The sequence below is a fragment of the Oncorhynchus nerka genome, linkage group LG17 (assembly GCF_034236695.1).
Source record: "Oncorhynchus nerka isolate Pitt River linkage group LG17, Oner_Uvic_2.0, whole genome shotgun sequence".
Taxonomy (NCBI): domain Eukaryota; kingdom Metazoa; phylum Chordata; class Actinopteri; order Salmoniformes; family Salmonidae; genus Oncorhynchus; species Oncorhynchus nerka.
In genome coordinates this window covers 25,980,512-26,005,165 of record NC_088412.1, presented here as the reverse complement: position 1 = coordinate 26,005,165, position 24,654 = coordinate 25,980,512, and the positions used below count along the sequence as shown (strand labels likewise).

General features: G+C 40.2%; 1 protein-coding gene across 1 annotated transcript in view; it reads right to left on the bottom strand.

Annotated features, from left to right (window-relative positions):
- The window catches only part of LOC115144982 (glypican-1-like), a 60,015-nt gene extending 42,486 nt beyond the window's left edge, over positions 1-17,529 (bottom strand). Inside the window, exon 1 of the mRNA XM_029686166.2 lies at positions 16,920-17,529. Coding sequence (XP_029542026.2) covers positions 16,920-17,076 — 157 coding nt within the window. The 5' untranslated portion in view covers positions 17,077-17,529. The remainder of the gene's footprint in view (positions 1-16,919) is intronic.
- Between the last annotated feature and the right edge of the window lie 7,125 nt (positions 17,530-24,654).

Sequence of the window (24,654 nt, the reverse complement as noted above, 5' to 3'; positions counted from 1 at the left end):
TGTCTAATGAGGCCTCATGATCCTATCAGGGCTGGAGAATCAGTGGTGGCAGATTGGAGTGGTTTTTCCCTCTAAATCACTTCACATTAAGTAAGGACTCCTGAGAGCACTGTGGTTTTCTATCATGTCTTTTTAAGCTTCCCGAAATGGTCCCTCTGACTTTAATAGAAGATAAGAAACATAGCAAACCAAGAGCTTGTAAAAATGGTTGAACGGACCTGTGAAGGCTTACTGTAATTCATCAGGATTTGGGTGAGGTTGAAGATTCAAATTCTATGAGGAGATTTAATTGGCCTACTTCCATGTAATATAGATGTCTTGCTTGCTTAATGGGACACATAGGAAAGAAGGTAAAACAGCACTTTGGGTGAAACATTACTGGGTTTCATAAGAGTCTAAAAATACATCACTGCAGTGCTTGGCCTCAACCCGGGCCTGTCTGCACACCAAGCGCGCGTGTGTGTGTGTGTGTGTGTGTGTGTGTGTCTGTGTGTGTGTGTGTGTCTGTGTGTGTGTGTGTGTGTGTGTGTGTGTGTGTGTGTGTGTGTGTGTGTGTGTGTGTGTGTGTGTGTACACAGCAAGGTAAGGGTGTAATAATGTAATTCTATGTAATTTTATCAAGTGCTTAAAAGCCATTTCTTACACAAGCTAGTATTTTATTCAGAAGCTAGTATTTTATTATAGTATTTTATTTATTGCTCTCATAAGCTGTAAATGTGTGCAACGTGTGCCATGCTGTGTGTATATGGGTGTCCTTTCAGCAGCATTTTATGTCATTCTTCTTCAGGGTGTTTTATTCAGTAAATTACTGCTGTTGGTTTCTCAATAAGCAGTTACATACTGGTGCTAGGAACGTATACCAGAGAGAAGAAAGAGTTTGCCAAGGCTTTATAAAAATGCTGTTTACCTAATGTCATGCTCCCATTAGATATGAAAATGGAAGCTTGTTTGACTTGTAAACAATGTAAATGTAAACAACCACTGTATAGCCTCAAAGGTCATAAGGTGAACGCACCAATTTGTAAGTCGCTCTGGATAAGAGCGTCTGCTAAATGACTTAAATGTAAATGTAAATGTAAAACATGGTTAAAACTAGTCCTTGCGTCCATGTCTCTGTCTATGAATTTGAAAGTGGTGATATTTGTTCAGTCCCATCCCTGAGTTTTTTCCAAAAACTGAGGCGAGGTGACAGCTTCCCACTGGGCACAGATGTCAGTTCAACGTCTAGTTTTGATTTACATTTGGTGAAGTTGTCAACTAACTTGAATTCAACACGAAATCAACTAAACATTTCACCATGTCATTGGATTTAGGTAAAAAGTTGGGTGAAAAAGATACCAAATGCCCTTTCGTTGATTACTTTTTACAAATCCATTCAGTTTTCCACATTGATTCAATACCATCAAATATATTTTTTTAGTTGAAATGACATGGAAACAACGTTAATTCGACCAGTTTTTGCACAGTGGGTTGTTCTTGTTTCAATTTAAGGATTCTAGCTTTAACTTGGGGTTGATAGATAGTGACCTTATATACCAGAGGTGAATACAGATGTCCAGCTACAGTATATAACCCCAACAAACTGGTGGTCGAAACGGTAGAAGAGAAATGTAACACTTTATATGGATCATCCCCTTCAAATGATGTTAAAACGGTTAACAAACTATTAGTTCCAAATGTCCATGACAGAATAGCGGGGGAGAAAGAAGGATGAGATGCCAAGACTCTGGAGATTTTGCCTCCCTTATCACAAGACAAAGATGCTTATTTGAGGGCATCTCAGCATTCAAGACATATATTATCTGGGCAGAATGACATCTGCACATTTCACTGATGATCTGATGCAGTGTCACTAGTCTCAATGCAAAATATTATTGCCTATACAGAAATAGCCATGATAATTGGCAGGTAACTTTTCAAGAGGTATTTATGATTGAATTGATACAAAATGTGATTCTATAAATGAGTCGATGGTTACATAAGCTCACAACAAACACTAGGCATCAGGGCATGGAAAAATAATTACCGAATATAATACAGTACCTTGCAGTGTGAATAATCTGGTTTTAAACGTGTGTGTGCTGTATGTAAGCATGCATGAGAGACGAAGAGAAAGTGCGAGATAACATCCTATACTGTCATGGAGACAGTCTTAAACTGCCATGCTCCATGCTCTTATTAAATACTGGATTACAGCTCTGGGATTGTGGCGAGATTATTCATGTTTTTAAAACATCCTAATCCCTGTGTAATAAAGCAGAGGAGGAAATGACAAGTGTGGTTGGTTGAGGGCACATTTTGGAGAAAGAGCAAGAGGGGCGAGAGAGGGAGAGAGCGAGAGAGAGTGAAATAGAGTTGAGCATGTGAGACTCACACATGTGAGTGATGGAGAAGTGGTTATGAGAAGAGAAAAAAATTGATGAGTAAGAAGTATTAAATTGAGTGACTGAAAGTAGCAGGTATTAAATCTCATAACACACACTGGCACATGCTTGTCTCAGCAAAACAGCTCTTGCTGAAGTTGCATGAACTAGCCGACCAGCCAGACTTGAATATACACTCTGGAAAATATTTCTACTGAAACATGGATAATTATAGGTCTCTCTCAGAATATATCTTTGAGTTCAAACCCAAGACATGTAAATGAGAACTTCCCTTTTAACCAGCTGTGTTTAGACGCAGATAGAACACTGCTTCGTTTTCAAGGAAGCATTACAAGGAAAATGTATGAGTTATGTGTGTTTGTTTCACTATGTGAAAGTTCGTTTACTCTAAATGATGTTGTTGGGGAAAGAGCCATCCACACAAAGAATGGGTACTTCAGTATTCTGATGCTAAATCCTGCTCCCTGTGTGGGTTTAAGGTACCACAGGTTCACATGAACAACAGGATTTAACATTTACTCCGTGCCACGTGCCAGACATGGTGTGCAACGCACCTAAAAGAGTCAATGAGATCTGAAGACGGGGCATGGACCAACCCAGGAGTGTCTGAGACAAGCTCATTCTTCCAATATGAACCCTGTAAAGGGATCTAATCAAGTTTATGAAGAGGAGACTGAGTTAAGCAGTCACTCTTACTGATTACATCTGGGGCTCATGACCTCGTTGTGAGGGGTAAATATAAATGATTTACATTTTTGTTGCAGTGGCGACAACGAGTTGTGGTGCGCGGATACTAAATGAATATAGGGGAAACACTGTAAAGGCATGACTGTCCTACTGTGTTAACTGTTATGAACAATAAATTACATTCATAGATTTTGCCTGATTTCTGAGCATGGGAGCTGCAGGAAATTCTTCATTAAATACTTTTATAGACTTACAACATTTGCCATAACTCACCGCCTCTTCAATACAACCGCAAAGGAAAGGATGTGTACTTTATTAAGTCCCTAGCATGAAGCACAGATCATGCGGCTTCATTCATAAAACAGACTAGCACTAATCAAGAGGCCCACATCAAACACTGGCAGATGAACTTATTTTAGATTCATTTGGAGAGCAGATGGATCGTTGGACATGCAGAGACAGTGAAGGAGGAAGAGACAATGACTACGAATAGCATCCAACATTACAGATGAAGAGAGAGGTAGGGATGGAAAGCAGTGGCGGTCAGTGCCGTTCTTTTCATGAGCATGGCCTTATTTCTATTACAGCATATTGGATGACTCTCTTTCATATTCCATTCTGTCACGTTCTGACCTTAATTTCCTTTGTTTTGTATTTATTTAGTATGGTCAGGGCGTGAGTTGGGTGGGTTGTCTATGTTTGTTTTTCTAGGTTTTGGGAATTTCTATGTTTCGGCCTAGTATGGTTCTCAATCAGAGGCAGGTGTCATTAGTTGTCTCTGATTGAGAATCATACTTAGGTAGCCTGGGTTTCACTGTGTGTTTGTGGGTGATTGTTTCCGTGTCTGTGTTTGTTCGCCACACGGTACTGTTTCGGTTTTGTTCACGTTTATTGTTTTGTATTTCATTGAGTGTTCAGTTCATGTTTTTAAATAAACAACCATGGACACTTACCACGCCGCATCTTGGTCCGATCCTTGCTACACCTCCTCTTCAGACGAAGAGGAGGAAAACCATTACACATTCACCCAGTTCAATGTAAAAGCAAAAGGTTTATTCTACTACATGATACTCAAATTTGACCTAAACCAATCACGAGGTTGCTACAATCTAGCCTATGAATGAAAGTTTACAACGTAGATGCACAAATGTCGAGATAAAATTTGAGATGACAGTGACACATTCAATAGCGCCTTGCACACTCTTGCCTGCATCTAGCTTATCTAGGGTGTAATCATTAGTCCAACAGTTGCAAATGAGTTTCTATTGAAACATTTAGGTGTGTTTCCCCATTTGTTCCGTTTGCTTCTGTTTAAGAAACGTTTTTCAACAGAATGGTCGGAATTAATTCACCCATGATCACGCGTAAACACAGTTCACTTTCATAGCAGCCACGTTGTATTCCTTCTCGCACCTATGCACACTCCTCCTCTCCTTTAGCTTGTGGACTTCAATGCACAACACATCAGCTGTATGTGACCAGGCGAAAAAAACATTCCAAGCTTAACCACTACACACAGCCTACATCCGTTGTCACCATATTAGCTAAAGTAACGCCATAGTCAGCATAGCTAGTAGAACTAATGCGTTAGTAAACCCGCTACAATCATGAAGTAAAGTTAGTGTACATTCAGTAAGCAGTTACAATGGCAGGCCCCAGTGGCAATAAATTATTAATACCTTGATTTGGAAGAGTTCCAGTGTTGTGTTGGATAGTCATAGCCAGCTAGCTAACATTGCAAAAAAATGTCTGATTTTAAATGTGTTATCACTGCACAACAAATTTCAAATGGGAATACAATGTCAGATGTTTTGTATTTATACAACAACTTAATGTGCTATCACAGTGCTTCATCCAATAGCACAACCAAATCACCTGGATTGTAGTTGAGATCACAATAAAAGTACATAGTTCAAGTGATCAAACTGAGATTCCGCACAGATACTTATATTTGTAAGATAGCCTTAACTTTAGGCTATTTACTGTATTGACAACGCAACCAAATTTCAACATTTAAAGGAGATGTACTGTATATAATGCTTGGATGGTTTCAACTAAGCCATTAGCTTAAATAAAGATTAGTTAGTTGCCTAGTTAAATAAAGGTGAAATTTAAAAAAAATAAACAACATTTAAAAATTAATTAACACTATTCTTTAACTTTTATTTTGGGTTTAGTTGGAGACGTGAATCCAACTTATAATTTGTTAACTTGTCGACGGTATTGCAAAAATGATATTGAATTGTGTTTGTCAATGCAAACAAATATCAACATTTGAAAGAGATTTATATTTTGTGCCACTGACTTAGGCTGAATTTAATTCCAGTTTGTCTACAAATTAATAATTGATATTCACGTCTCTGTCTCAACCAAAAATAAAAGTTAAAGAATATGACAAAATAAAATAAAATATTCAAATGCGCTTTAAATAAAGTTTGATTTGATTTGGTTCTATTCTTTAACTTAGATTGTTGGTTGAAATAGCGACATTAATCCAACATATTCCTTAATAACTTGAAGATTACATTTGACCAAAATTGAAATCCTAGGCCTATATTTATTGTCTAGTTTTAGTTGAACCTTGGGTTGAATTGAAACAATAGCAGTTGATGACTTTGCAAATGCTATAATATTATAGGCCTAAATAGTATAATTGATGATATATGACGTATAGAGAATGGTTACATTTCATTTGCTCTGTTAAACCTACCGTTTGGAATGACTTCAATAGCAACAGTGAATTTATTCAGTTATTAAGAGATTTCTCAAAAATCACTGTTACAATAGCACACTGGTAGTAGTCAGTGACAAATATCAAAGCTAAGCAGGGCTGCTGGGCTTTGTTAAAACCGTGGATGGCAGACTAAATGGATAGCTGTGGAAAGATCAACTCTCCTGTAGGAGGTACTGCCCAGAATATATAGTTTTTCTGATAGTGGATATAACGTTGAAGCTCTGACATTGTTTCAAAGGTACAAATTCAACATATTTTATATGAGGGTTGGCTATGTTGAAAATTGGTTAACACGATGACATAATTCTGTGGTTTAAATTTCACCCTCAAAACAACACAGTTCACCTTGATGTCTTTTTGCGAATCCAATGTATTTTCCAGGTAGATTTCACGTCACAACAAATTACGTTGAAACAACGTTGATTCAACCAGTTTGTGCACAGTGGGGAGGATTTGGAGAGGAAAGGAAAAGATAACGAGAGGGTGAGAGTAGCAGGAACAAAGAGAGAGAATGGCCAGAAGAAAGACTACAGGCAACCAAGAGAGGGGAAGTGAGGAGGAGACAGGGATGGGATTCAAGAAGAATAAGGAGATAATGGAGATAAGCGATGGGAGGAAAAGAGAGAGGGCTAACTGCAAAGGCTGTCAAGGAGAGCTGGAGATTGTCGTCCTCCGTCCTGCTACCTTTCAAATCTAGATTAGCGTCTCCTCCCACCGGAGGAAGAATTCAAACATCATGAAAAATGTACAGCCAAAGGCTTTTAACAAGCCTGCCCTAAGCCCCTATCAAATACACACACACATCAAAACGCACAACACAGCCACTCCCAGTCCCAAACACACACACACAACGGCATGCTTAACCCATAAAGTACAATCTACTGTATAACTCACTAACCTTGGAACCAGAACCAAGAGAATAACAAAAAAACGAAACATAAACTAAACAGTCACGTGAATCAGAATAAGACGCATACGAATTCAAAAACTGTGCAGTCAAATATATACAGTGCCTTCAGAAAGTATTCACACCCCTTGACTTTTTCCACATTTTGTTGTGTTACAAATCGGGATTAAAAATGGATTGAATTGTCATCTTTTTGTCAACGATCTACACAAAATACTCAAAATTCAAAAAATCTTAAGACATTTATGCTTAATACATGTTTGGCAGTGATTACAGCTGTGTGTGTTTCTGGGTAAGTCTCTAAGACAGAGTTCCCCTATTGCCGGCCCGTGTGTGGTTTTATTTGGCCCCCCAAGTTTTCTGAGCAAAATATATACATATTTTATTTTTATTATTGGACATAAAAGACTGTATAAAAAACACCAGGAAATCAGCTCCAAGTGTTTTTAATTTAAGACATCTGTTCCCAAGTATTCCCACGCATAATAGAGAGACGTGATCATATACAAATGTAAGCAAGCAGTCTACGAATTATTTGAAATTATGTTCCGGCCCCCCAACCATCCGCTCAAGAAAAAAGAAATTGTGGCTGAATCTAGTTGATGATCCCTGCTCTAAGAGCTTTGCACACTATCTTTTTTTAAATTCTTCAAGCTCTGTCAAGTTGGTTGTTGATCATTGCTAGGCAGCCATAGATTTTCAAGCCGATTTAAGTCAGAACTGTAACCAGGCCACTCAGTAACATTCAATGTCATCTTAGTAAGCAACTCCAGTGTATATTTGGTCTTGTGTTTTAGGTTATTATGCTGCTGAAAGGTGAATTAGTCTCCCAGTGTCTGTTGGAAAGCAGACTGAACCAGGTTTTCGTTGAGGATTTTGCCTATGCTTAGCTCTATTCCATTTATTTTTATCATAAAAGAAGTCCCTAGTCCTTGCCGATGACACACATACCAATAACATGATTCAGCCACCACCATGCTTGAAAATGTGATGAGGGGATGTCAGTGATGTGTTGTGTTGGATTTGCCCCAAACATAACACTTTATATTCAGGATATAAAGTTAATTTCTTTACAAACAGGATTCATGTTTTGGAATATTTGTTCTGTACAGGCTTCTTTCTTTTCACTCTGTCATTTACACTAGGTTAGTATTGTGGAGTAACTACAATGTTGTTGATCCATGCTCAGTTTTCTCCTATCACAGCCATTAAACTCTGTAACTGTTTTAAAGTCACCATTTGACTCATGGTGAAATGCCTGAGTAGTTTCCCTCCTCTCCGGCAACTGAGTTAGGAAGGACACCTGTATCTTTGTAGTGACTGGGTGTATTGGTGCACCATCCAAAGTGTAATTAATAACTAATACATTTAGCCTCTTGAAATTATTTAGCCTTACCATAACAAAGGGGTTGAATACTTATTGACTCATTTCAGCTTTTTATTTTTTATTAATGTGTACAAATGTCTAAAAACATATTTCCACTTTGACATTATGGGTTATTGTGTTAATCAATTTTAAATTCAGGCCGTAACACCACAAAATGTTGGGAAAAGTCAAGGGGTGTGAATACTTTCTGAAGGCATTGTAGCACATGTGGTCTCTCACTATGGCAGGTGAGCTCAGGTTATAATTCACCTGCATGGGACAGTGCTCTCACAGGCATCCATCCAGCTGGCAAACCAACCGCACGGCACAGATTTTTTTTAAAGCAGCGAGAAACAACAAGTGCGATAAGGTTTTCTATGCGCTGCTGCACAGTGTGAATGGTTGAGTGAGTAGCTGATCTCGGACGGGTGTTCTTCTGCTAGAGACGATGGACAGCATTGATTTCCTCCCTGACACATGAAAGATCCTCCACCAAGGAAACACTACTGTATGTGTGCTGAAAGTGTACACAGACGCTGCTCTAGGACTGCTCACTTCTTTGTTAGGAATGTATCAATGACAGTATCTACACTGAAAAAATAATTACCTCAGCAAAAAAATAAATGTCCTCTCACTGTCAACTGCGTTTATTTTCAGAAAACTTAAGGTGTAAATATTTGTATGAACATAACAAGATTCAACAATTGAGACATAAACTGAACAAGTTCCACAGACATGTGGCTAACAGAAATGGAATAATGTGTCCCTGAACAAAGAGGCGGTCAAAATCAAAAGTAACAGTCAGTATCTGGTGTGGCCACCAGCTGCATTAAGTACTGCAGTGCATCATCTCCTCATGGACTGTACCAGATTTGACAGTTCTTGTTGTGAGATGTTACCCCACTCTTCCACCAAGGCACCTGCAAGTTCCCAGACATTGCTGGGGGGAATGGCCCTTGCCCTCACCCTCCGATCCAACAGGTCCCAGATGTGCTCAATGGGATTGAGATCCAGGCTCTTCTCTGGCCATGGCAGAACACTGACATTCTTGTCTTGCAGGAAATCCAGTACAGAATGAGTAGTATTGCTGGTGGGTCATGTCGGGATGAGCCTGCAGGAAGGGTACCACATGAGGGAGGAGGATGTCTTCCCTGTAACGCACAGCATTGAGATTGCCTGCAATGACAACAAGCTCAGTCCGATGATGCTGTGACACCGCCAGAGCACAGGCCTCAGTGTAACGCTCATTCCTTCGATGATAAACGCAAATCTGACCATCACCCCTGGTGTGACCAAACCGCAACTCGTCAGTGAAGAGCACTTTTTGCCAGTTCTCTCTGGTCCAGCGGCGGTGGGTTTGTGCCCATAGGCGACGTTGTTGCCGGTGATGTCTGGTGAGGACATTACAACAGGCCTACAAGCCCTCAGTCCAGCCTCTCTCAGCCTATTGCATGCGGACAGTCTGAGCACTGATGGAGGGATTGTGTATTCCTGGTGTAACTCGGGCAGTTGTTGTTGCCATCCTGTACCTGTCCCGCTGGTGTGATGTTCGGATGTACCGATCCTGTGCAGGTGTTGTTACACGTGGTCTGCCACTGCGAGGACGATAAGCTGTCCGTCCTGTAGCACTGTCTTAGATGTCTCACAGTACGGACATTGCAATTTATTGGCCACATCTGCAGTCCTCATGCCTCCTTTCAGATTGCCTAAGGCACGTTCACACAGATGAGCAGGGAACTTAGCATCTTTCTTTTGGTGTTTTCAGAGTCAGTAGAAAGGCCTCTTTAGTGTCCTAAGTTTTCATAACTATGACCTTAATTGCCTACCGTCTGTAAGCTGTTAGTTAGTGTCTGTAAACTGTTAGTGTCTTAACGACCCTTTACAATGAAGATCTGTAAAGTTATTTGGATTTTTACTAATTATCTTTGAAAGACATTGTCCTGAAAAAGGGACTTTTCTTTTTTGCTGAGTTTATAAACACAACATGTAAAGTGTTGTTCCCATGTTTAGTAAGATGAAATAAAAGATCTCAGAAATGTTCCATACACACAAAAAGCTTATTTCTCTAAAATGTTTTGCACAAATTTGATTACATCCCTGTTAGTGAGCATTTCCCCTTTGCCAGGATAATCCATCCACATGACAGGTGAGGCATATCAAGAAGCTGACTAAACAGCATGATCATTACACAGCTGCACCTTGTGTTGGGGACAATAAAAAGCAATAAAATGTGCAGTTGTCACACAACACAATGCCACAGACATCTCAAGTTTTGAGGGAGCGTGCAATTGGCATGATGACTGCTGAAATGTCCATGAGAGCTGTTGCCAGATGATTGAATGTTCATTTCTCTACCATAAGCCACCTCCAACATAGTTTTAGAGAATTTGCCGGTACGTACAACCGGCCTCACAACCGCAGACCACGTGTATGGCATTGTGTGGGCAAGCGGTTTGCTGATGTCAACATTGTGAACAGAGTGTCCTATGGTGGCAATGGGGTTATGGTATGGGCAGGTATACACTACAGACAACGAACACAATTGCATTTCATCGCAATTTGAATGCACAAAATTACTGTGACAAGACACTGAGGCCCATTGTGAGGCCCATTTTTTAAAGGTATCTGTGACCAACAGAGGTATATCTGTACCCCCAGTCATGTGAAATCCATAGATTAGGGCCTAAGGAATTTATTTCTGTCACGACTTCCTGCCGAAGTTGGTCCCTCTCCTTGTTCGGGCGGCATTCAGCGGTCGATGTCACCGGTTTTCTAGCCACCACCGATCCACTTTTCATTTTCCATTTGTTTTGTCTTCATTGTACACACCTGGTTTCCATTCCCATAATTATATGTTCCTTATTTAACCCTCTGTGTCCCACATGGTTTTGTGCTTGTTTGTTCATTGTAAGTTAGTCTCATTTGTGAGCTTGATTATGTTCCTTCTTGGAATATTTGTTTTTTTGAGTAAAGTTAAGTTTATTACTCATCTCTGTGTCTTGCACCTGACTCCGCCTTACCTGCTACACCTTGACGCCTTACAATTCACTGATTTCATTTACATTTACGTCATTTAGCAGACGCTCTTATCCAGAGCGACTTACAAATTGGTGCATTCACCTTATGACATCCATTTCCTTCTATGAACTGTAACTCAGTAAAATCTATGAAATTCTTGCATGTTGCATTTATATTTGTGTTCAGTAAAGCTGTAATCATAGTGTTATTTCCTAAAAGTGTGAATATAATGCTCTTTCAGATTGTTTTCCTTATAGTATCTTGAATCAGGTTTTGTTATTTTGTTCTGAATAAATGTTATTTCCATGTGAAGGTGAGGAGTGATCCTGTTTAAGTCAGTTTAATGGAACGTTAGAGTTGGGAAAGCCTAGACCACGGGTGTCAAACATCGACCCCAAAATCAGTGGATAGAGGACAATTTTTTGCTAATTTTGACGATTAGGAAATATGATACATTTTCAGTGCAGCCCTCTGGACCTCGTTGGGGACAAATGTGACTCCCGAGGCAAAATGAGTTTGACACCCCTGGCCTAGACTAAGGCCCTATATTTAAACACTCAATGACAATATCAAACATGTGAAAGGGCACTCACTTTCTTAGTGTACAGACACACAGGGAGAAAAGAAAAACTGCAGACCAAAGGAAAATATCAATGCTCTAGAGGGGAGAGGAGGGTGTGTTAAAGAAAGTGAAACTGTTGACTTCAATAGAGAAGAGTGTGCAAGAGAGTAAAGAGGAGACAAACACAAAGTCAACCACTGGACACATTAGTTTCCATAGATCTTCTACTTATCACTGTAATATTTCTCCTGGCTGTGTCTAGAGTGTTAGGCAACTGAGAAACTCAAAAGACATCCCGAGTGTTGGAGGAGAATGTTTCATTAAGGGTAATTTGCCAAACGAAACCCATTAACATTCAGCACAAGGCGTTCAGCTCTCTCATGTTTATCACAGTGGATGTGAAGGAAGGCAGTGGCTCTGGGAGCATTGTGATGAGTAGTGTGTAGTTACAAGATAACGATCGCCCTGTCGAACCCTGTCACTTGCTTCCCCTTCAGATCACTTCCCTCCCAGGCTTCACCCTCAGTGCTAAGCTAATTGGGTGAGGAGGGAAAAACTCTAAATGAAAGGGCTGCGGTCAGGTTTCCCTGTAAATGATTCAAAAACTTTGCTAAATCTCAGTGCATCAATTGACTGTGATGAACACACACAGGGTAGGCCTACAGTGAATACTGATAAGCGGGCGAAGCCAAACAAGAGTAACTGTCAAACCTCAACTGAACCTAGAAGAACAAACGGAACCTGGCCTGAAGCCAAGCCAGCACCAGCTCATCAGCACGGACAACACAACACTCTTATATTGTTTATTTAACGCTCTGCACATAATGCATAGGAGTTGAGGACCAATTAATGGGAACCACAGATATGAGATGATTATGTGTTTATTATTTCATTTCTGTCCAGTAGTTCTTCTCAGTAGCAGTGAAAAGCAGAGCCAGTATATTTCTATGTGGCTCAAGTGAAATGCAGCTTTCATGGTTCCTCGTCAGAGAAAGATTCATTACCCAGTAGAGCTCAGGGGCCTGAGAAACTCCTCTCTTTATCACACCAGTGATTAAGTCTATTGATTTCCACAGGGAAATGTGGCTGCCAGGCTACAAGGCTGATGTTGAGTCTCACTGTGTAGCAGTTGGGGAAGAGGGAACGCACGTTGACTTGCTGAACACAGTGCTACTGTAACAAGAATAACTTTCAGATATCTTCCTCAGTGAATGCAACTGAAGTAGATGAAAGTAAACAATGTAAAGGAACATCTAAAAATATGTGGGACTGTCCGACCCGTTCATTATAATATCAGGGTTGTATCTGGAGTCTGACTTCAATGGTTCGTCTGATGATTCATCGTGGTCTCTGGGAGGGAAGCAGCAATCTGAAGGCCCACGCTGCAACACTTCCATATTTTATGTAGTTTATTTAAGTGATCATGCCTGAGAAGCTGGTGTTTGGAGGATATATTGGAACGCGTGTTGTTAGGCCCGAGACAAAGTTGATATATCGTGCCAATATATCCTTCAAACACCAGCTTTTTAAATTTATTTTACCTTTATTTAACTAGGCAAGTCAGTTAAGAACAAATTCTTATTTTCACCCTACTTTCCTGTATGTGACTGTGGACTGGATAAAAAGGAACAGTGGGTGAACTGTCTGTTCAGGGGCAGAACGACAGATTTATACCTTGTCAGCTCTGGGATTTGAACTTGCAACCTTCTGGTTACTAGTACAATGCTCTAACCACTAGGCTACCCTGCCGCCCTGAGGACATTATCACTTTTCTACAATGGGTTACCAACATATTCAAATAAAGATTGACATATTTTCATTAAAAACATTATTTTGATGAATGTATTCATACTATTTCATCCTTCCACAAGATATAGTCTAGACATAAATCTATGGTTGTTATCCAAGCCAGCTGGTCGTTCATTCTATCGGTTTGGTTGTTGAACACAGAGACGTGACCCAGTCGTTCAGTCTTTTTGTTTTGTGTCTAAGGACGCGACTCAATAGTTTATTCCAAATGTTCCATTGCCATATTGGCTGGCAACGTTTATATCCCGTGCTTGCTTGCTAGCCAACTACGGCTAACTTACAGTCATGTTAAACAGTGAAGACATAATAACAACGAAGTAGCTGCATTTGTTTAAACTGTTTTCTAGTGACATGTATTTGGATACATCCATAACAATGATCTAATGATGTGCGATTTCAGCTGGCATAGAAAATGTGCTCTCTCGTCAAACACTGTTGTTCAGAGGAGCTAGCCAACAACACAACTAACACGATAATTTCAAACTGAAGCTGGAAAGACTTCAAACTAGCTGCACTTTGTTTCATTTTAACCTGTTTTCTATTGATAGAAATTATGCTAATTCATGATTTCGAGTGGTTGAGAAAAGCTACCTACCTGTCTTGTCTTATCCCGACACGTTAATTACTATGGGACAGCTGGAGGTCGAATTTGAATATTGAAACAATGTTGCAAATGTGGGAGAGACAGACAAGGTTTATACAAATCTCCGCTTTTGGAAACTAAATGTTAGTCTAAAACAAATGTGAGATAATGTCTAGATGCTATTTATAGTGGAGATCAAGTTTAGAAATTGCCTGGTTGGGCTGATGAGAGAGTGGATTGCGAAGTCAGATAGAAAATAGGCATTTTAACGTCATAGATTTAGCCTGTGGTAACTTGTGAAATAGACACCAGCTGGAACGTGGTTTTAACCAATCAGCATTCAGGATTAGACCCAACCTTACGTTATACATGTTTTTAGAGTTTGTTTTCACCTCACTGGCACAACACACAATATACCCTAACGCATGTGAGGTATGGAGAAATCTGGCCATGGAGTCATGAACCCACTTCCATACAACCTGACGTCTGTCATATGAGTACATGGGTGTGTCCACAGAAAATGAGATGGGCAATCCATGTTCATGAATGAAATACCTTCCCTGGGAGAGGTGTTACATTTCAGTAGGCTTTAAATAATAATTTGTTCTTGTTCTTAACTGACTTGCCTAGTGAAATAAAGGTTCAATTAAAAAAAATTAAAAAACCTGCAACTCAATATGAGGAAGGTCTTCTTAATGTTTTTTTTATACTCAGTGTATAACTTCCACCTGAATGGAGGAAATAAAATCCTTTCTTTGTCAAGGATAACGTAGGAAACTAAAGGGATTACATTATTGAAGTATCCATTGAACAGTGAACATTGAGGGACCATTGTCAGCTGGGTATTGCTACAGTCATCACGGATGTCATAAATACATAGATCAGGTAAAAATGACATACGGCAAACTTAAATTACATTTTGCACAACATAGATCAGTATCTACAGAACATATTTGCTTTTTATCCAGTCCACGGTCACATACAGGAAAGGAGGGTGTAAAAGAAATATCGATATAGAAGATATAAAGTATCTTTTATCCTGGAAGTTATGAAAAACTACAATCTTTATCCAATCCTGAGCTGCAACCAATGCTTTGTTTTTCAGATAAAAAAAAAAAAAGACAGACCTTGTATGATTCTCACTGGGAATATTCAATGTTTTCCCCTTGCTTTAACAATATCATCTATGAGACTGAATGAAGTGACCTTCAAATTCCCTGCAGAGCCCACTGGCAATCCCCCTACTACCTTAGCTCTGTGTACATAATCCACAGCCAACAGGAGACTCAGAAACCTATTACAACTCCGCAATAATGCAAAGGTGTGTGTGTGTGTGTGTGTGTGTGTGTGTGTGTGTGTGTGTGTGTGTGTGTGTGTGTGTGTGTGTGTGTGTGTGTGTGTGTGTTCGCACGTGTGTGTGCGCACACCCATATGTGCATACCTATGCATGAGTTATGGATAATACAACAAAGAGTCCACTATAAAGGATGGATGCATCAAAGGCTGATATTGGCCACTAATCACTGTGACAGAACATGATGCGTTGCATGGGGAACAGGCTAAAACAGATGCTGGATGAGAAAACTGGTCTTTTGATGCATCTTCATCTCCATGGTTGTTTTGATAACCCATCCTGAAATATTAACTGTTTACTACTCACTTAATGTCATATTGAATGTCATAATATAGATATAACATACATTTTAGTAATTTAGCATACTGTGTTCAAGCCATGACATCACACCATGACACTATTCAATATGATTATCTTTGCTGATGGACTGTTTGTTCAGATGAGGCAGTTAAGAGGGAGGCCTTGTCTAATAGGGAAGAGCACTGGGAACAGAAGTCCAAAGGTTAAAGGAACAGGCAGGACAATTAAGAGTGTACCTAAATACAATTAGCATACAAATGGTTAATAGTAAAACAAATACTGTATTGAATATTGAGCCTGAAATAGAATGTATGTCCTACCATGCTTTGCCTCTTAGATATACCATGCTTTATTTTATCCACATGACTAAAAACAAGTGATGCACTCGCAGGTAAAAGGCCACGTGTCAAACTCATTCTACAGAGGGCCGAGCGTCTATGGGTTTTCGCTCATCCCTTGTACTTGATTGATGAATTAAGGTCACTAATTGGTAAAGAACTCCCCTCACCTGGTTGTCTAGGTCTTAATTGAAAGGAAAAAACAAAAACATGCAGGCACTACGCCCTTCATGGAAATGAGTTTGACACCCCTGTAGTAGGCCTACTGATAATGATGTTTTTTTTAATTATCTTTCTGTACACAAAAAGGTGCTATCTAGAACCTAAAATGCTTCTTCGGCTGTCCCCATAGGAGAAACCTTTAAATAACTATTTTTTTGGTTCCAGGTAGAACCCGTTTGGGTTCCATTTAGAACCAATTTTGCATAGGGTTCTACGTGGAACCCAAAATGATTCTACCTGGAACCCAAAAGGGTTCTACCTGGAACCCAAAAGGGTTATCTTATGGGGACAGCCATATAACCCTTTTGGAAACCTTTTTTAAGAGTGTACCACATCTAAAAGTCATACATTGATATCAGGCCCTGGCCTATGTGAAGACACCAGAGCACTTCGAGAAGCTCTTTTCAAATGTAGTTGCAACTTCGGGGCTTCATCAAGTTAGCTGCACATGGAGATTGTGCTAGTAGGCTGTCCGTAGATACAGAAGCCTACCACAGCCGACCACTCACCTACTTATCGCCCTCAATCGTGTCTTATGCTCATAATTTAAATATTTTACACTGGAAACCAAAATGATAACATTTTATATAATTATTTAATTAAACATTTGCTTGAAAAATATAATAGTATGTCTAGAAAATGTGCCGTTACTTACCAGATATCTCTGTCTGTGGCACCCCGTTGAGAGTGAAGCCTTTACTGCTGTAGAACTGTCGGACATCCGAACAGCTCCGGGCTTTACTGCTCGCATTGTCCGCCGACAATGGGATAGCAGATAGACAAAGGAATAGGAGAGCCTGGAGAAAATCCATACTGACAACCAAATAGTAAGGTGTAGATCAAAGAGAACGAGTCTTGGCAATTAAAAATAAGTCCTACAAAGCCTCGTATGACATTCAACCGGTAGATAAAGCCTCCCTTGGCGGTGTATCTCGCTTTGGCGCGGAGGATACAGCTGGAAACACCAGCTGAGCAATCTGTCAGCTCTCCCCGGAGTCCTGTGACGACGCTGTGACTGTCAAGATGAGCAAGTCCTCGCAGTGATGAGTCTACTAGGCAGAACGGCTCTAAAAAAAAACGAAAATTAATTACTGTAATACGTGTTATCAACATCCACCAATAAACCGAATAAAGGCTCTGCTACTGTCAGTGAAGAGTCACAGTAGTCTTTGATGAAACTGTATGGAACAGGTGAACTCTACAAATATAGGAGATGTGTAAGGGAGAATAGCCCGAGTGTTGTGAGCTGAGCACGTAGCACAGCCAGTATAGGATTGGAATCGCGCTGGGATACTCACGCGGAGCTGCTGTTTTGGTGCCGCCCTGCGGAGAACAGAGGATGCCACCACCTGCAGGTCAGTGCGCTTCTGTTTCTTTTTTTCCCCCTTTGTTTGTTGTTGTTGTTGTTTTTTAAATACATTTTTATTCATAATACAAAATCAACAACTTCGAATGTGCAGCGCTTTAATATTACGATTTATCTTTCTTCCAGAGCCAATTAAAAACCTATTTGTTTGGTGAAAAATAAGTGTATAATTCTAGAAAAATCACTCGAGATTTCGCGTTATGGAGATGAGCTCAAATGCATTCACTGTTGGCTCTTGAAAGTCCACACCATCTCTAGGCTACTGGATGGGATAAAGATGTAGGCTCTTTATTTGTATACCCTGCTGTATAACTTTCATACAAAGCAGGAAATGTAAAACTTGTAGCGTATTTGAGGTTTAAAAAGGCCTCTGAAGTTTGTAATTTTCACTTTATAATTTCAGACTTTCCCTTACAAAAAATGGTATCAACCCCTACAAAAATGTCCATTCATTAAAACCCACATAGTAATTCAGATGTTCTGTTGCAGCATAATTATTTTCCTATTGTAGCAAACTGTCTCAAATCTAGATATGTACCATGACCACAATAGGACAATACTTTCTGTTCATCTGTTTGAGTTCCGTGCATAATACATTTTTTACCCACAGGTGTCCATAAAACACAATGACAAAACTCACATAATTGCACCGAACGAAGTGTCTTCATTCATTCTCTACACACATTCCCATTGACATAGGTCTACTGTACTGTACACACTCATTTCCAAGCATATAATCCGATTGTCAGCCGTATCTCCCTGCATGGCACAAAGATGGGTACAGAAGCCTGAGAGGTGGGAGGTCCTACCAGCCACCAAACTGTATGTGTGAAATGACAGTGTAATTACATGTACAGGGGACACATCTAGTCTCTCACTAACCACACTGTAATCCCTGTTACAGTGTAGTCTGCAAGGGTCTGTACTGGATTAACATGGGGTTGTGTGTTGGGTGTGTGTGTGTGTGTGTGTGTGTGTGTGTGTGTGTGTGTGTGTGTGTGTGTGTGTGTGTGTGTGTGTGTGTGTGTGTGTGTGTGTGTGATTGCGTGTATAGTCTGTGTGCATGTGTGATAGAAGTGCAAAATGTATTCCTTAGGCCAACCTGGACTCAGGGAGAGATGTAACATAGTAAATGTAAATCCTGGACACTCCAATTAGTATGATCTATTACATTTCTTATGGTATGTATTAATTTGTGGATGTCCAGGTTAGGGTTAGGCTTAGCTAACATGCTAAGTAGTTGCAAAGTAGTTTAAAAGTGTTAAGGTGTTGCAAATTTCTAATTAGCTAAAATGCTAAATTTGTCCAGGATGAGATTCAAATGTGCAACCTTTTTGTTGCTTGACGTTTGCGTTTAACTCCCACCTATCCTTCCTGACCAACAACCTTAATTTCCGTTTTGCCTTAAAGTAGCCTTCTGTCTTTTATATAACCATATCAAACGTAACATACCTTACTAATTTGAGTGTCCCGGACAGTGTTACGTCTAGTCTATTACTCTGTTACGCCCATCCAGGCTGCATAGCCCTACAAAGCGAGACAGTTAGAAGACAGAAAGGGCAAGGCACTGATATTTGTCAGTGAAAGGCTCTTGGCAGAGTTCCCTCCTCTCTCTCTCTCTCTCTGACTGAGAGTGGCAGCCACATTTTGAGTGTACCCATGCCAGGAGGTTGTTACTAGTTACTACAGCCACAAAATGAAAATTGGCGAAATTGTAAAAATTCATGATAACAAACATTTGCTTTTTGGTCTAATTCAAGCTCAGTGTTAGGCATAAGGTTAGCAGTGTGTTTAAGGTTACGGTTAAGGTAAGATTTAAAATCAGATTTTAAGAAGATAAATTATATAAATAAGCAAGGTTTAGCCCTAATTATGACTTTGTGCCTGTGGTAACTACTGACGAACATGCCAGGAAGTAAAAGCAGGAAGTGTACCCTTCAATCTGCGCTGTGATTTGTTGAGTCAAATTAACTGACATTACAAAAAATATATTGAAATATATTTTAGATTTGATATTCTTCAAAGTAGCCACCTTTTCCCTAGATGACAGCTTTGCACACTTTTGGTATTCTCTCAACCAGCTTCACCTGGAATGCTTTTCCAACAGTCTTGAAGGAGTTCCCACATATGTTGAGCACTTTTGGTTGCTTTTCCTTCACTCTGCGGTCCAGCTAATTCAAACCATCTCAACTGGGTTGAGGTTGGGTGATTGTGGAGGCCAGGACTCCATCACTTTCCTTCTTGGTCAAATAGCCATTACACAGCCTGTAGGTGTGTTGGGTCATTGTCCTGTTGAAAAACAGATGATAATCCCACTAAGCGCAAACCAGATGGGATGGCGTATCGCTGCAGAATGCTGTGGTGCCCATGCTGGTTAAGTGTGCCGTGGAATTCTAAAGTAATCACTGACAGTGTCCCCAGCAAAGCACCCCCACGCCATCTCACCTCCTCCTCATTGCAGCAATTTGACCATGAAGGCCTGATTCACGCAGTCTCCTCTGAACAGTTGATGTTGAGATGTGTCTTTTACTTGAACTCTGTGAAGCATTTATTTGGGATGCAATTTCTGAGGCTGGTGACTATAATGAACTTCTGAGCAGAGGTAACTCTGGGTCTTCTTTTCCTGTGGCGGCCCTCGTGAGAGCCAGTTTCATAATACCGCTTGATGGTTTTTGGGACTGCGCTTGAAGAAAAGTTCAAAGTTCTTTAAATGTTATGTATTGACTGATCTTCATGTCTTAAACTAATGATGGACTGTCGTTTCTCTTTGCTTATTTGAGTTGTTCTTGCCATAATATGGACTTGGTATTTACCAAATAGGGATATCTTCTGTATACCACCCTTACCTTGTCACAACACAACTGATTGGCTCAAACATATTAAGGAAAGGAATTCCACAAATTAACTTCTTTTTTTACCCTTATTTAACCAGGCAAGTCAGTTAAGAACAAATTCTTATTTTCAATGACAGCCTAGGAACAGTGGCAGAACGACAGATTTGTACCTTGTCAGCTAAGGGGGTTTGAACTTGCAACCTTCCGGTTACTAGTCCAACGCTCCACCACTAGGCTACCCTGCCGCCCCATGAAGCTGGTTGAGAGAATGCCAAGAATGTGCAAAGCTGTCATCAAGGCAAAGGGTGGCAACTTTGCAGAATCTCAAATATAATATATATTTTGATTTGTTTAACACTTTTTTGGTTACTGCATGATTCCATATGTGTTATTTCATAGTTTTGATGTCTTCACTATTATACTACAATGTAAAAAATACTAAAAAATAAAGAGAAAACCCTGGAATGAGTTTGTGTGTCCAAACTTTTGACTGGTACTGTATATTCGATTGCATGAACCACATCAGTTTGCATCATTTGAATGAACATCATACATTTTCATGGCAATCCAGCATCAGTTGAAATAACATTCCGAAATACCATGGAAATTATTGCATCACAATACTAGGCAGCCATTGCGAGTGTACCCATACGTTTACCAGTCAAATTGAGATGGTTAGAGCTTCCAAGCCCGTTTGTATTCATTCTGTTTCTATGGGTTGATAAATAGGATGAAAGTGGAATTGTTGGATGTGGCATGGCTTGCAGACTATAATGGATTACAAAGGGAAAAGCCCAGTGGCACATAACTCCCAAACAAGCTGAATGCCTTTTATGCTCGCATCAAGGAAAACAACACAGAGTCCTGCTTGAAAGCACCTGTTGTTCCAGATGACTGTGTGATCTTGCTCTCTGTGGCCGATGTGAATAAAACTTCTAAACAGGTTAACACTTGCAAAGACTCCGGGCCAAACGGAATACCAGGGCGCGTTCTCAGAGCATGTACAGACCAGCTGGCAAGTGTCTTCCAAAGCTCAACACCAAGCACCCTGGGACTGAACACCTCCCTCTGCAACTGGATCCTGGACTTCCTGATGGGTCGACCCCAGGTGGTGTTGGTTGACAACAACACCTCAGCCATGCTGACTCTCAACACGGGGCCCCTCAGGGGTGCATGCTTAGTCCCATCCTGTACACTATACAGTGAGTATACCAAACATTAAGAGCCCCCCCCCCCCCACTCCCCCTTTTGCCCTCAGAACAGCCTGAGTTTGTTGGGGCATGGACTCTACAAGTGTCGAAAGCGCTCAACAGGCATGCTGGCCCATGTTGACTCCAATACTTCCCACAGTTGTGCCAAGTTTGCTGGATGTCCTTTGGGTAGTGGACCATTTTTGATACACACGGGAAACTGTAGAGTGTGAAAAATCCAGTAGCGTTGCAGTTCTTGACACAAACCGTTGTGCCTGGCACCTTGTGGCACATGTACACAATCATTGTCTCAATTGTCTCAAGGCTTAAAAATCATCCTTTAACCTGTCTCCTCACCTTCATCTACACTGATTGAAGTGGATTTAATAAGTGGCATCAATAAAGGATCATAGCTTTCACCTGCGTACACTTGGTCAGTCTATGTCATAGAAAGTGCAGGTGTTCTTAATGTTTTGTATTCTCAGTGTACATACACACTATACACACACTCACTCACACACACACTGACACTCTCATGCAAAACCCACACACCTTCATATACACTACATACGCCCACAACACACACACACATACCGACACAACACATACACACACACACATGCACATGCACATACACACACACACTTTTACACGTATAATTTGCTTTTGCTACTATGTTCTTTATTTTACTCATATTATTATCTATCGTGATCCCTAGTCACTTTACCCTGCCCCTGCACATTGATCTGGTACTGGCATTCCCTGTATGTAACTCCATTCTTGTGTATTTTATTACTCTTATGTTACTATTTCATATTTTATGTTTTTTTACTCTGCATGGTTGGGAAGGGCTAGTAAGTAAGCATTTCACACTAAAGTCTACACCCGTTGTATTCGGTGCATGTGACAAATACAATTACATTTTTTTATTTGATTTTGATCAGCCCCATAGTCTCATTTCTGAGCTTAATGGAGCAGAATAGTCCAATCACTGCACATGCCTCACATGCATGGATCCATTCATTTCTGCTGCATAACACCAAAAGTTGTTTTTCTCTGTTGTCAGCTTCTATTCATGATGCAATTCAAGTTTATTTAAATGATCATGAGAAACATCCTTCCCACTGGAAACAGACGTCATGTCAATGTCAAGTTTTTATTTATATTTGGTTGAGTTGAATCAACAAAAAATGTCAATATGTCATTGGATTTAGGTTAAAAATTGGGTTGATTCAACGTCATCACATTTAATTATTTTGTTGAAATGGTGTGGAAACAACATTGATTTAACCTGTTTTTTTGCAATGGGATATAGTGGTTAAGTGCATTGCAGCAGTAACAAGCACCTTTCAAACCAAAAGCAAACGGAACTCGGATTCATTTCACACATTCTGCTGCACAGAGTGTTCTATTCCGTCAGACTGGTTCTTGTGGTTGACCAATATTCGAACACATGCACATCTCACACGTCATGTTCAATAAATAGTTGGATACCAAGAACTTTGTTTGCATGTCAATGCAAAAACAGAAAATGCTGGATTATTCCCAACAAAATATTAAGGATGATAATCCAGAGCTATTCATAATATACAGTCTGCTATTCCATTTGATGGAATTATTTGTCAAGATAAGATCATGACATTCTAGCTAGGTCTGTTAAGGTAATGACTTTAGTCATGACTGATTGGTTTGTAAGCAGAATGGTGAGAATGTAAGAATCTGCTCTAACCTGAAAACAATAGTGTGCCAATGTCTGCCACTCTACTACAAAACAATGCCTGTTAGATGCTCTTCATTACATTTAGCGTGTTTATTCTGATTTAGCTTGTCATGTTAATGAAATTGTGGCCAGTGAATCTGGTGTAACATTTGAAACAGCTGGTGACAGAGAGACCAAACAGAGGTATATCCTAGTGTAGCCTCTGTCATTTTCACACCTGTCCTGGATTAGTTGTAGTCCTGACCGGAACATGCAGACGGAGAGAGCTGCACTACCAGCCACACATTCCCTTCCTTTCTGACCAGAGTTGGGTAGATGACTTTCTAAATGTCATCTGTACATATACTAGTTACTTGTCCTAAATTGTAATCAGTAATATAATTTTTGGGATTACCCAATCTCAGTAACGTTATCTGATTACTTTTAAGTTACTTTTAGATTACTTTCCTCTTAAGAGACATTAGAAGAAGACAAAAAGGATCAAACAAACACAGTTGGTGTGTCATCGTAGTGGTCTCTGACTTGGTAAACAAACTTAAACCTGCACCTTTTTTTTCAAGGCTGAATTGAAGTAATTGAGGAAATGTAAAAGTAATCCAATAAGTAATCATCTAGTTTTTCAAAAACATTGTACAACTGGCGACCGAAGTCAGTGTGCATGGGACCGGCCCGCCACAAGGAGTCGCTAGAGGGCGATGGGACAAGGACATCCCAACTGGCCAAACCCAGACGATGCTGGGCAGGCTCATGCGTCTCCCGGTTGCGGCCCAGCTGTGACACAGCCTGGGATTGAACACAGATCTGTAGTGACACCGCTAGCTCTGTGATTCTGTGTCTTAGACCGCTACGCCACTCGGGAGTCACCTGGAATGATACTTCCAACAGTTGATTTGTTGCTGTGTGATCCATCAGAATTTGGATTTTAAACAGTACACTTTCATCACCAACTTTTAGGCTTCAGGGCCTGGTCTATCAGTGTAGAACCCAGTAGTCTGGGAGATCTCCACTAAAGCCCTTTGCCCTACTTACCGTTCCTCCATGATGGATGACCTCTCATGCTCCACTATCCCCCAGGATAAGGCTGCTAACCTCAGTCCATCCCCTCAGCGTTATTAGAGAGCACCATATCAGCATTAGAAAGTGTGAATCCATTATGGGCAACTGCAAGCTAAATCCTATTCAATCTTTCTTACAGAAAACTGAATCCCTAAAAGCTAATGAAGCTGAGCCAACATGAACTACAGGTGAAGTCTGAAGTTTACATACACCTTAGCCAAATA